General features: G+C 33.6%; 1 protein-coding gene across 8 annotated transcripts in view; it reads left to right on the top strand.

Moving 5' to 3' along the window:
- The window catches only part of GRIK2 (glutamate ionotropic receptor kainate type subunit 2), a 366,123-nt gene that overhangs the window by 269,824 nt on the left and 84,558 nt on the right, over positions 1–11,741 (top strand). For 6 of the 8 annotated variants that reach the window (XM_027731507.2, XM_027731497.2, XM_027731487.2 and 3 more), the window contains 2 exons: positions 2,286–2,404; positions 6,211–6,428. In XM_027731507.2, coding sequence (XP_027587308.1) covers positions 2,286–2,404; positions 6,211–6,428 — 337 coding nt within the window. Of the gene's footprint in view, positions 1–1,636; positions 1,976–2,285; positions 2,405–6,210; positions 6,429–11,741 lie in introns of those variants that run through there. The other 2 variants (XM_039390674.1, XM_039390671.1) reach the window with 1 other exon arrangement.

Here is an 11,741-nt window from a genome sequence, read left to right as displayed (position 1 = left end):
TTTCTCCCCTCCCCTCTCCTCTCATCTCCGAACCTCTCCCCTTCGACCCTCTCCAAACCTCTCCTCTCTGAACCTCTCCTCTCCTCTCCTCTTTTTTTTTTTAATGCCATTTTAAACACTCCTCTGGATCCATAAAACCCCACCCCCGACATTTTATATTCGATGTTGTGGACTGAAGATTAAAAAAATAGAGAATTCTAAAACTATGGGACATGACTTGACCCTAGACTGAGTCTAGGATTCAGATTGCACTGCTTCTTTTTCCTAAAGCCAGCTTGTGTGTCAGGTTGCTTTTGACTTTCTTTGAAGCTATGGACAATTTTTTTGCACTTTATAATAATATAAAAATAATCCAACAAGATAAGATATCAGAACAAAAAGGTAAAACTATCAAGTTACATTTTATATTGTTCAGTAATGTTACAATCACTAAAAGTAACATTTGCATATTGATATTTATTTTGAATCTCTAAAATATGTTGACTTTATCTAGCAAACATTGTCCCCTCAAGAAAAACATATTATCCGATTTAATCTTCAAATATATCTCAGCAAAAGAACATAAAACCTGCTTCAGCTTCATGGAGTGCTTGGTTTCCAGATTTTGTCAGATTGGCAACAACATGACATGAAAGATACTTAGCTTTTTAATGAGATGGCAAACTTCTGATGTAGTTTTACTACAAAGTAATAGAAGAATTCAGGTCACAATATTTAATTAGAATCCAATCTACATTTTTGAACAGCATATCAGTATTATTTTGGAAACCCAAATGAAACAGTTCTTTGTCAAGTACACACTTCTAAGATGAGAGGTGTTTTAACATTACATGAAGACCATAAATGTGAAACATTTGGTTTTCTGTATTATAATGTGTTTGAAATATTATTGTGTAGAAAATTGCATTTTTCAAAGTGACAGATGCATTATTCAGATAGCTTTGATTATAAGATACATTATAAAAGAGGTTCTTTTGTAAAGGCTGCCTATCCCATGGTTTTTAACAGAGTGGCTTTAATGATTTGAGAAATTATGAAAACATATTAATATTGATTTAATAATTAAACTCTGTAATACTATTAATTATTGTGGTGCTTTCTTGTGCTGGTTCCATTCTACTGTATTGCAGTGATTTTCTTTTTCTTCTTCTCAAATATATTATGCACGTACATTAACTTGTATTCATTATCAAAGATTTAAAGACATAATTTAAACATAAAATAAAAGTCCCTATCAACAGTGTGTTTCCAAGTTCAGGCATGATGATTAAATCTCTTAAATGATTAGAATTCTGCACTGTGGAATTAAAATTTAAAGCTCTACAAAGGTATAACAAGGAAGAGAGGACTGAAAGTCTCTTCATTTCTGAAAGAAATTGTAACAAAGAATAATTTATCTAGACATGTTTGCTTGTTTTAGCTAAAATTGATAAAGTAACGTTTAGATACGAACCCATCATAATGTGCAGCAATTGCAAAACCATGAGTTAAAACAGATTGATTGTATATAATCTGCTTGTAATCTATTGCCAGACTTGTGCATCTTTCTACTATCTTTGTTGTATCTATTTTTTGAGGTAATTAATTTCACTGTCTTTTCCTTTTTTTTTTTTTTTCTTTTCTTTTCTTTTCTCAGAGCCTGGCCCTGCAAGGTGCTTGTGCATGTCCCCAACTTCTTTTGGAAAGCCTTTCCAGGGATGCTACTGTGCACCTCACAGGACAGGATGCAATCCCTTTAATTTGCTATTTTAATTTTCTGTGAATTATAGAGTTTAATACCCTTATTTGGTGATTAACAATATCACTTTTACTGCTAACTATTTGTTTTCTCTTATATTTATTATTTGCAATTTTGCTGAGTAAAACCCTTTGCTTAATGTATTTTTTTCTAGTTAATTACTGTGATTTAATACATTTTATATTTTCTTTCAAAATGCAAAATACTGACACAGTGTTTATATGAACCTAATGATACCAAATGTCTTAATTCTGTTGATGTTAATAGAAGATTAAGCACTTTGATGTTTACAGGTGGCACTTGGAACCTTCCAGAGTCAATCTGTATACAACTTCATTAATATTAACAATAGTTAAGAATGTGAATATTTAATGTTGTTTTATCTTTTAATATTGTTGTTGAACATAATGCAGTCATACTGTAAAAACTTTCAATCACTATTTTCTTTATAACCTTTCTTGTTTTTCTCTTGCAGCAGATTTGCCGGATATACTTTGTACTGGCTGCATTTTAAATCTGTTCTTTTTTTTTCTGTCAATTACCACAGGTTTAGTCCCTATGAGTGGTATAATCCACATCCTTGCAACCCTGATTCAGACGTGGTGGAAAACAATTTTACCTTGCTAAATAGTTTCTGGTTTGGAGTTGGAGCTCTCATGCAGCAAGGTATACGACTCAGTCTGCTCTTTCTCTTGGGCGCCGTGTCCCACTTTTTGCTGGGGGTAACACCTCTCTGCTGCAAGTCATTTGCATGGGTGCCTCTGTGCATGTAGCCACAAATCAGCTTTTTTATATTGATGTATCCAGGCATTTCCAAACACCATCTTAGGAATTAGTCTGAAGACAGATATAAATTTTAAAACTTAAAAGTGCATCATAACTCTTAGTTTATTTCCTAAACAGCAAAGACTTACTGCATAACAAAATGAGCTAATCTGTCCATTACCTAACAAACCTTCATTTAAACAATGTAAAAAAGAATACATCTTTGTCAGGCAAGAGTATAATGTAAAAATCTCTCATTTGTTTAATTTTGGTCTAGAAACTTTTCAATAATAGACACATTTTATCTAGTAGCTAGTACCTGTAAAATAAAATGGTAAATATAAGAGGTTTAATTCTTTTCACTACAATTTATGTTTTTAAAATCAGAATAACAATTGTTAAAGATTTAAATGAACAGTCTATATTATACAATGCATTGCACTGAGAAACTGATGTCGTTACTGACAATAAAATTGGTGGCTAAGTAGTCATATTGCTCAGAGTAAAACCAACGATCAGTTTTAACTGGCACTGTCCTAGTAAAATCCTTAAGTCAGGACATATTCTTCAAAATCTGTAATTTTCCTTACCATATTCCTTTTATTTTGAAAGTATACCTAATACATAGATCTATAAAAATATGTCACCATTTTATTACCCTTTTCCATAAGGATTTGGACACAGTCACATAATTTCAGGCACACTTGAATAGCACAGATTCAGCTTTTTGCTCTGACATTTCACTGGGCAGTACAGTATAAGGATTGCTAGTCCTGTTGAAGAACCACTAAAAGGAATGACTTTCTGGAAAAAAATAACCATTGCATATCTTGAAAAATTCATGTAAAAGATTGGTATTGGTATAATTGTTTTAATGGATATACCTGCACAATCATTTTTAAAACTTCCCATTATAAGTACACCAACTATAAATAAATACTGTTTTTAACTCATCAAATGAATTTATGGAGCTTTCCTGTAAGAGTAGTAAATATTCTTTCATGTATCAGGTTGCTAGTCTTGAAAAGTCTCTAAGACCTCAGCAAAAAGTGTACTATGTTCAGAAAAACATGAATTAATGGGTAAAAGAAATCAAGATTCCAGATCAGAAATAAAAATACAGCTGCAGTTGGCTAAGTATTTAGTATCAACTAGGTTGTCAATATACCTTTCAAGAAATTATATAGTTGAAGCATCATGCCCAAATACGTGTTTGTAAGATAATTGCCTTCAAAGAAGCTATCAAAAAAAGGAATACTGAATGAAAGTAGATATTTTGAATTCCATTCACAGTTCTGAGGATTGCCAGAATCACTATCAATGCTGAGTTTTATTCCTTATGCTGCTGTATGCTCCTTCTTCTTTCTGGAGAAGGGAAAGCAATTAGGTTTTTGCATCATCATTTAGCAAGAAAAACGTATTTTAGTCCCTAGCATCTGAACATTTGTTGACAATCAAAATAAGAACAAAACCTGCAACCTTCATTTTAAAAGATGTCTTTGAAGGATAATAGTTTTCCATGAAGGAAAACTAGTCTCTGTCCTTGCCTTATATTATTTTGCTCTTACTCAGTTCATCCTTTAATAAACTTTGAAGGCACCGTTCTAAGGATGAATTATCAGTCTTGATTTTGACGACTGCTTGAAAAAAAAAATTCCCCAAACCCCGAAGTCATCTAAAAGTACACTTTTAGACAAGCATGAAAGTTCTCGCCTAACAACTATAACTTTCCATTAGAAACAGTATAAAAGTGCTTGGGCAATATTCACATTAACTTATTAAGTGCTGCTTCTTTACAAAACATTTGCTTAGTGATGGAGGGTACATGATAGAGGGAACTCATACATGTCTTGCTGGCACCCCTCACTCCCAGGAAACTGTGGGATATAGTGCTGGACATGACGTTACCTTGGGTACATGACAGTCAGCCCCTGACCAGGCTCTGTTTCACGGGCCCAGGTGGCACTCGGTTTCAGTCCTTGGTAAGGTACAAACTTGTGGTAACTGGGGCAACTGCGGCGAATGTTTCCACTCTTCTTTTCTTCCCAGTCCTATCTGATTTTACTGGTGTTGGTTTTTAAATGAAACAAGAGCAATTGAAAAGAGTTCATGATGGTGATCTTACTGGGAAATCTCTTAGTGTTATGGTGTCTAAGTGTCTGACTAACAGGGCCTAGGAGCAACTACATCAGAAAGGTACTTTTCTACTTTTTTCCTTGCAGAATTCTAGGCAGAATCTGGCGCTGGAGTTGGCTGTCATGTCCAAGTCTGTCAGCCTTTTTTTGTTTGAAACAGCAAGGGTAAGATGAACTGCAGGGTAAGATGGGCTGTTTTTGAATACAGTAGTCCAGTTATGATACCACTTCTTTTTTTCCTTTTCTTTGGTTTTCTTCCTCTCTCCCTCTCTCCTTCCTTCCCTCCCTCCCCCAATCCGTCTGTTCTTTTTTTTTACATTGACTTTGGAAGTTTGACATAATCTTTAAACTATTTGAAGATGTGTTACCTTGCTGGACCAGTTCCTTAACTAATTCAATATAAACACTAAAATTTAACAGGAATAAAATAGTCCATCTTGCCTTCATTCCATTTTACCCAGGAGATTAAAGAGCAAGAGTAGTAACCAATTAACCAAAAGGGATATAGCAGATATGGTAAAACTGGAACAAGTTTTCAGATACAAAAAGATCTTACATGAAGTTTATAGAATGAAGCTGGAAATTGTTTATTTGACATCCTTAGAAATTTCATTCCATTTAGTTATAACATTTTGGAAAAAATCCATCCATTCTCATTTATAATAAATATTTGTGATTGTATATTAGATTGAATTTCACTTTTTCCTATTTTTATTAATTTGGCACAAGAGTAGTTTATATACTTCAATTTGTCTCATTAGACTCTAAATTAGCATTAAAATTATGCAAATTAATATACAGTGTTTATCTCCCCCTCCATTCTTTATGTCATGAGCAGGCAACTCCAGCAATGCATTATAATCTATCTTTATTTAGTTTATGCATAGCAGTCTAATATTTTTATTGCTAGTCTATCGAATTGAAGTGTGTGGTATAGCCACCCATATTTATATGAAATTACGGGGCTAACCATAGAGATGGGAGATGTCTATTTTTTTTAATTTAAACAATCTTTTACAGCAATGCAGAAGACAAAAGTCAAAAACATATCTATAATACATTTCAGATTTTTTATTTCAGATATGAAATATTTTATTTCATATCTGGTCCCTTATTTAATAGCTTATTTTTGTTTCTGCAAGTGAATTTTATACAAAATACTTAAATAATTTTTTTTTAGTGCTGTCAAGATAAAGAACTGTATGAGTGCTTCAATATTAGTACTGGAGGTTCAGTCCATCCAGGATTTTTTCTGGAAAACAAGTTCAAGGAATGGCTTTTTTTTCCACAATGATATATATATGTGTTTATAAATTTTAAAACAGCACTGGTCACTGAATCTCCCATTACTATCTTTTGATTCCCACATAGCTCCAAAAAGATGTGTTTATAAATTTAACCAGTTATTTTTTATTTCAGTTGTGTTTGTTTGAACAAGCAGTACATGTAAACCTGTAGCTGAAAGATTATTTTGCACAGTGATTCCATCTCCCCACTGTGGCAAAAAGTGCTGAATACTTATTAATTGTTTTCTGTGCATCAGTTTCACCTTTCTCCCCTGGTTTTCGTTAGGTTCTGAGCTCATGCCTAAAGCCCTCTCCACCAGGATAGTGGGAGGCATTTGGTGGTTTTTCACACTTATCATCATTTCCTCGTACACTGCTAACCTAGCCGCCTTTCTGACAGTGGAACGTATGGAATCCCCTATTGATTCTGCTGATGATCTGGCCAAGCAGACAAAGATTGAGTATGGGGCAGTTGAAGATGGAGCAACCATGACTTTCTTCAAGGTAAGCTTTATATTCTGTTTGAGAAGATGTTATATCCTGACTGTGGGGTAAAGTTTTTGCACCTTGCTGAGGGGCAAGAGGTTTGATTCCTACTGCTGTCGAAAGCAACTGAAAAACTATTCTTTTTGAGGATTAGCAAGACAACTAAGGAATCAAATGCAAAATCTCTCATAGAAAATAAAAGGCAGTTTCTTTGATGATTTTTTTTAAAGAATTGAATTTATAGCAGTGAAGTACATGAATAAAGCTGAACACTTTGCTCAGATCTCCTATAACTGTGTACAAGATAAGTTTTGATGGATCAAAACTTGTAGTTTTAGTTCAGCAGCATTATACGTAGTTGTAGTCTTTTCTCAAGCAACATTAAGGATATTAGCAGCTGGACTGAGAAAAACCTTTTGGACACTGCAATTTTCAGAAACTTTTGAATGAAATTTGGGTTTCATATAAAAAGCTCAGATTATTCCAGTTTTTCTGTTCCTTTTAACCTGTTACTAAGACAATTCAATTTGAAGTATAGTGAAATATGCTATTGAATTAGAGAGAAATCTTTCTTTTCTTCTAGCTTCATCAAGCATGTAAGTGGACTTAAATTAGTGAGAATTATGCATGAAGTGAGAGAAGATGGTTTGTTCTCTAACTCTGGTTTTAAGAGTTATTATGCTATCACCTGAAGTTCTGACTCTATGTCGACTGGCATTTGAAATTAGGCAAACCGAGGACCAAGGTAACTTGTAAACTGGTGCAGAGATTGCAGACTGTGTGCTCGTTTTCCCTCATCAAATTCACAGAGTACAAAGTTTGTTTAGATATCAAGGCTAAATAGTCACTATTTAATCTTATGACCTCAGAGCCAATTGAAGTGTACACATAGTTTTAATTTAAAAATAACAACAATATTTTAAGCTTTTCAGCTTCTGCTTGGAAACAAAAATCAATTCAACTCCAGTAACTCAGAATGCTTCAGGCTGCTTAACTTAAAGCATAAAATGGAAAAGTTCTGAGTATTTCTTCAGAATACTTCTTGGAAAAGGAGCTGATGAAGCTGATAGAAGTAACTAATCAGTTAGAGGTCTCTTCATATCAGGAAATATGTGAAGCAGTTAAAAGTAACATCATTGCAAGTTTAAAGACTGAGGTTTTTAAGAGTCAAAATGATTTATGTCTCAAGACATAAAGAGATGACACAAGGTATTTATTGAATTACAAGAAAACACTACAGGACTTTCACTTAATTTTAGTCTGGCAGAAAACATCGATTTTATTCTATTTCAGATTCAAATTGTGGGCTCTAAAATATAAGAAAGCAAGTTTAGATTAGCAGTGATTTTCTTTCTACGCTCTTCCTAATTTTTAGTTTTCCTTATTTCATGAGAACATCCTTAATTTTCTATGTTATTCACTCCTTTTGCTATTCAACCCCATAATCTGTGGGTTTTCTAAGTGCAAAGAGACTATTCCTCTTTCTCTGGATGTTTTTGTCCTCTGCATATTACTATAGTAGTCCCTTTTCTGCACAATTATTCCTTTCTGCTCTCTTTATTATTCTGTTTCCATTTATCTAGATATACTTTGTGTATATTATATTGTATATATATTCTATCCAAGAACTAGAGAGGACTTACTACTGCTGAAATAGCATTTGCATATCCTGCATTGAAGATGTTTGTTTGCAGTTGAAATAACCTAGACTTACACACAACATAGTTATGGTGTCAGATCACATAATTTAGTATTGCTTTTATTACAGTAATGAATTCTTCTCCTTCACTGTGAATGAAAAAGAGAAATTAGAACAAAACACGGGATTTCTTTATTTAGCTGATAAACTTTAGGTCAAATTAAGGTTTATTCTATTGAAAAAATATATTTTCTGGACTTTGTGTGCGAACAGATCATGGTTAGTAAGTGTTTTGTGACATGAAAATGAACCAATACTTAAGAACTTCTGTTCCAGCAAGCAACCAAATGATTTGAAATATTTTTCTGTTGTTTACTGTGTTATATAGTAGTATATAAATAAATTGATATTATTTACCTAATGAAATTAAGCCAAACTTAGGCATTAGAAGTAGCTACAACTGCTCTTGCAGATTAGTCAATAAGTGAAAATCATGCTCAAATAGAAAAGTAAATGAATTGATTCATTTAGTGTCTGAAGCAACTTCCAGGTGGACATTAGAATTTTTTTGATGTAAATGCTATTCACTAAAGCTACCTGTGTAAGGAATACAAACTAATTAAATATGTATTCCATGAAAGATAAACCAAAACATGTGTATAGAGTCTATTACAGTAAACTTTATGGTAATATTTAATATATTTACCTAATGATGTTGAGATATCAGAAAGTGGAATACTATAATTCTGGTCAACATAGTACATCTCTATTTCTGTGTTTTTAAAATATACTTCTATTTTGTATACGAAAATTGCTTCAGGAATGTAATTTCCTTACATGAAAAAAAAAGAAAATGCAAGAAAATATTTTAAAATAAGACTTTAAGTGGAATTACCTTAAAAGGTACTGCTAGAATTGAATAACTCATAGAATATACTAAATAATACAAAAAGTACTTAAAAAAAGAATCCGATAAAATGGGTTTAAATGGTATATATTGTATTCTCTGATACATAACTGAATATCAAGTGGGAATTATATGGCATTAAGGAAAGTACTACTGAACAATTGTGTCCGGTTCTGGTGATCACACTTTGAAAATATGTTTAAAATTGGAAAATGTTCATTAAAGGTGAAAGAATGACTGTAGGTCTGGAAATAAGCATTGCAGTTAGAGGCTAAAGATTAGTCTGTTTAATCTGCTGAAGAGAAGGTTAAGAAGTAACTTGATCATGGTTTATAAGTGCCTTAATGGGAATGAGACTTTTGACAGTAGATGACTCTCTAATCTAGCGGAAAAAGACATAATGAGATCCAATGTTTCATAGCTGAAGTTAGGCAAATTCAGACCAAAATAAGGCGCATATTTTTAAGAGTGGGAGTAATTGACCACTGATACAACTTATCTAGGAGTGGGTTGGATTCATCCATCGCATGCAGCCATTATGAGGAAGACAGATACAGCATAGCCCAAGAGCGTTACTCTTTTGATTTAGAGGCTACTCCATGAAATAGATAACCTTCATCATACAGGAGCTCAAATTAGATTTTAGTTGTCCCCTCCTACTTCAAGAATCTCAGAGAGTGAGTTCCAGGAGTGAGGGTTGCACAAAGATGATTGAGAGGCTAAATTTATCATCTGTGTGTATGTTTTTCCTTGGCTACTTCGTCTTGTTTTAATGAGAGTGGATTGAGTAAAACAGGGGCAGTATGTTACAACAAGAAATAAAGGCACCAGATGGTTTCCTAATGTTAAATGAAATTATCATATCTTGGTAATAGTTATTAGTTCCAATCACAGTGAGCCTCGGTAGCTGCCCATGAGGTTGACAGTAATTTCTGCATAAATTAGCTATATAGAAGTCCATTGAATTATTTCCTTAAAAAAACTTTGGAACATGGCCAAAGCTGCGTGGTACTAAAACAAAGAAGAGCCTATTGTGAAGGAGAACCTAAATGGGTAACTGCTCACTAAAATGCTAGATTAAAACCTCCTGAAGGTAAAAGCTTGGAGAGCACATGGGATATCTGTTGAAAATATTGTTACCCTTGTGAGTCAAACATCCCTGTGAAATAGCTCTGATGAAAAAGGAGAATGCTGTCTTCAGGAGTTTATTAGGTCCTTCACCTCTTACCTCCTCATGATCTAAGAAACATAGATTACAACTCTTTTTAGAAGCAGAAAGAAAAGGAATATTTCAGTGCTTTCTCCTCTTAAGATCTACTTATCTGGTCTGAGTGTGGAAAGGAAATAGTTTTATAGGTCCTTTACATGTCTGGTGGGTCTGGTGGACTACTTCATTGGGAACAACAAAAAAACCCTTAGTATTGTCCAAGAATTAGAAAGAAAGATATGTAAAAGTAAATTCTAAGCCATATCTGCTGTTAGGCTAGTAGTTTCAACTCCTGATACATGCTTTTTTTTCTTAAATTATGGATTTTTTTCTTAGTTATGAAATCCTCTTCTTTTCTCTTGGCTGTTTTTGTCACTATGACCACCCTCAAATTTCAGCAGCCTCTCTTGCTTCCTGTTTGGAATAAAATAAAAAGCATTTATTATTTTCACGAGAGGTAATGATCTCACACTAGCTGTTCTCAGATGAAAAAAACTCATATTTTTCATTGCCTCTGATTTCAGTGGTCTATATTTCTCAAAATCCCACTGTTTGTTTTCTTGCTAAATGACATCTCTGAAACTGGGAAAACAATGTTAATTCTACCCTGCTTTTATTTGTACTACAGTTCTCCATCATCACAGGCAAAAAACCTTCTTCAGTGCATGTGCTTGTATGTGGTCTACAACGTTAAGGGTTTTTTTTGGTGAAGTTGTCATGTACCTTTGTTTTCCCCATAATTTTTATTATCTGTAACTTTCAATGTTAGAATTATTTTCTTTCAATGTTTTTGTACTGTATCAGGCAGGATGGAACTTTTCTCAGTTATGGTTACATTTGCATACCAAATAGTAAAAAACAAAGTAATTTTTCATTCTCTAATAGCAGTAGATTATTGTCTTTGCTTCTATATCACAAATTAAAAGTCTTCTCAGCTCTCTGTGAGACATGTATTTTATATCCTTGTTTTGCTGATAAGGAAGCTGAAGCACTAAAAGGGAATGCATCTTTTTCAAAATCACTTGGTTAAAGGCAGATAGGGAACTAAGTCTGGTGAGAGGCAGACAGGGCACCAGTTCAGGAAAGCTGACTCCCACACCTTAGAACTATCTAATAGACTGACTATTCCGTTTATCATTTACATTTGCCGGTTTCTTTCCTTTTCTTTTTCAGGACCCATTTTTGTTCTTCAGCTGTACTTTTCTACAATTTATTTAATTTCTTCCTGCACTGCTTTCTCCCTATAAAAATCTATGTTGCTGACCCTTTTAAATCATTATTCTTTCCCCCCACACCCTCACCTTTTACCCTAGATATTTTGCTACCACCTCTCTGAGGAATTTTGGGGAGCAACTGTTCAGCATTTAGTCTATATTCCTCTTCCACATTCTTTGCCTATTGTTAAAGGAAATAACATTAGGCTCTACCTATACACTGCAAAGTCTCAGAAACAGTGTCTTAAAGATGAAGGAAGGAGTTGTAGGGGAATTTTCTCACTGCTTGCAACTGGAGTACAAGGGACAGATCCCCTGACATAAATGAAAGAATAGCAGAAAGAATAAAGGTATGAATGTCATT

Source organism: Pipra filicauda, unplaced genomic scaffold (assembly GCF_003945595.2).
Source record: "Pipra filicauda isolate LSUMZ 115617 unplaced genomic scaffold, ASM394559v2 scaffold128_size5466820_pilon, whole genome shotgun sequence".
NCBI lineage: Eukaryota > Metazoa > Chordata > Aves > Passeriformes > Pipridae > Pipra > Pipra filicauda.
Note: the sequence above shows the minus strand (reverse complement) of the source record. Positions and strands in the feature narration are given on the sequence as shown.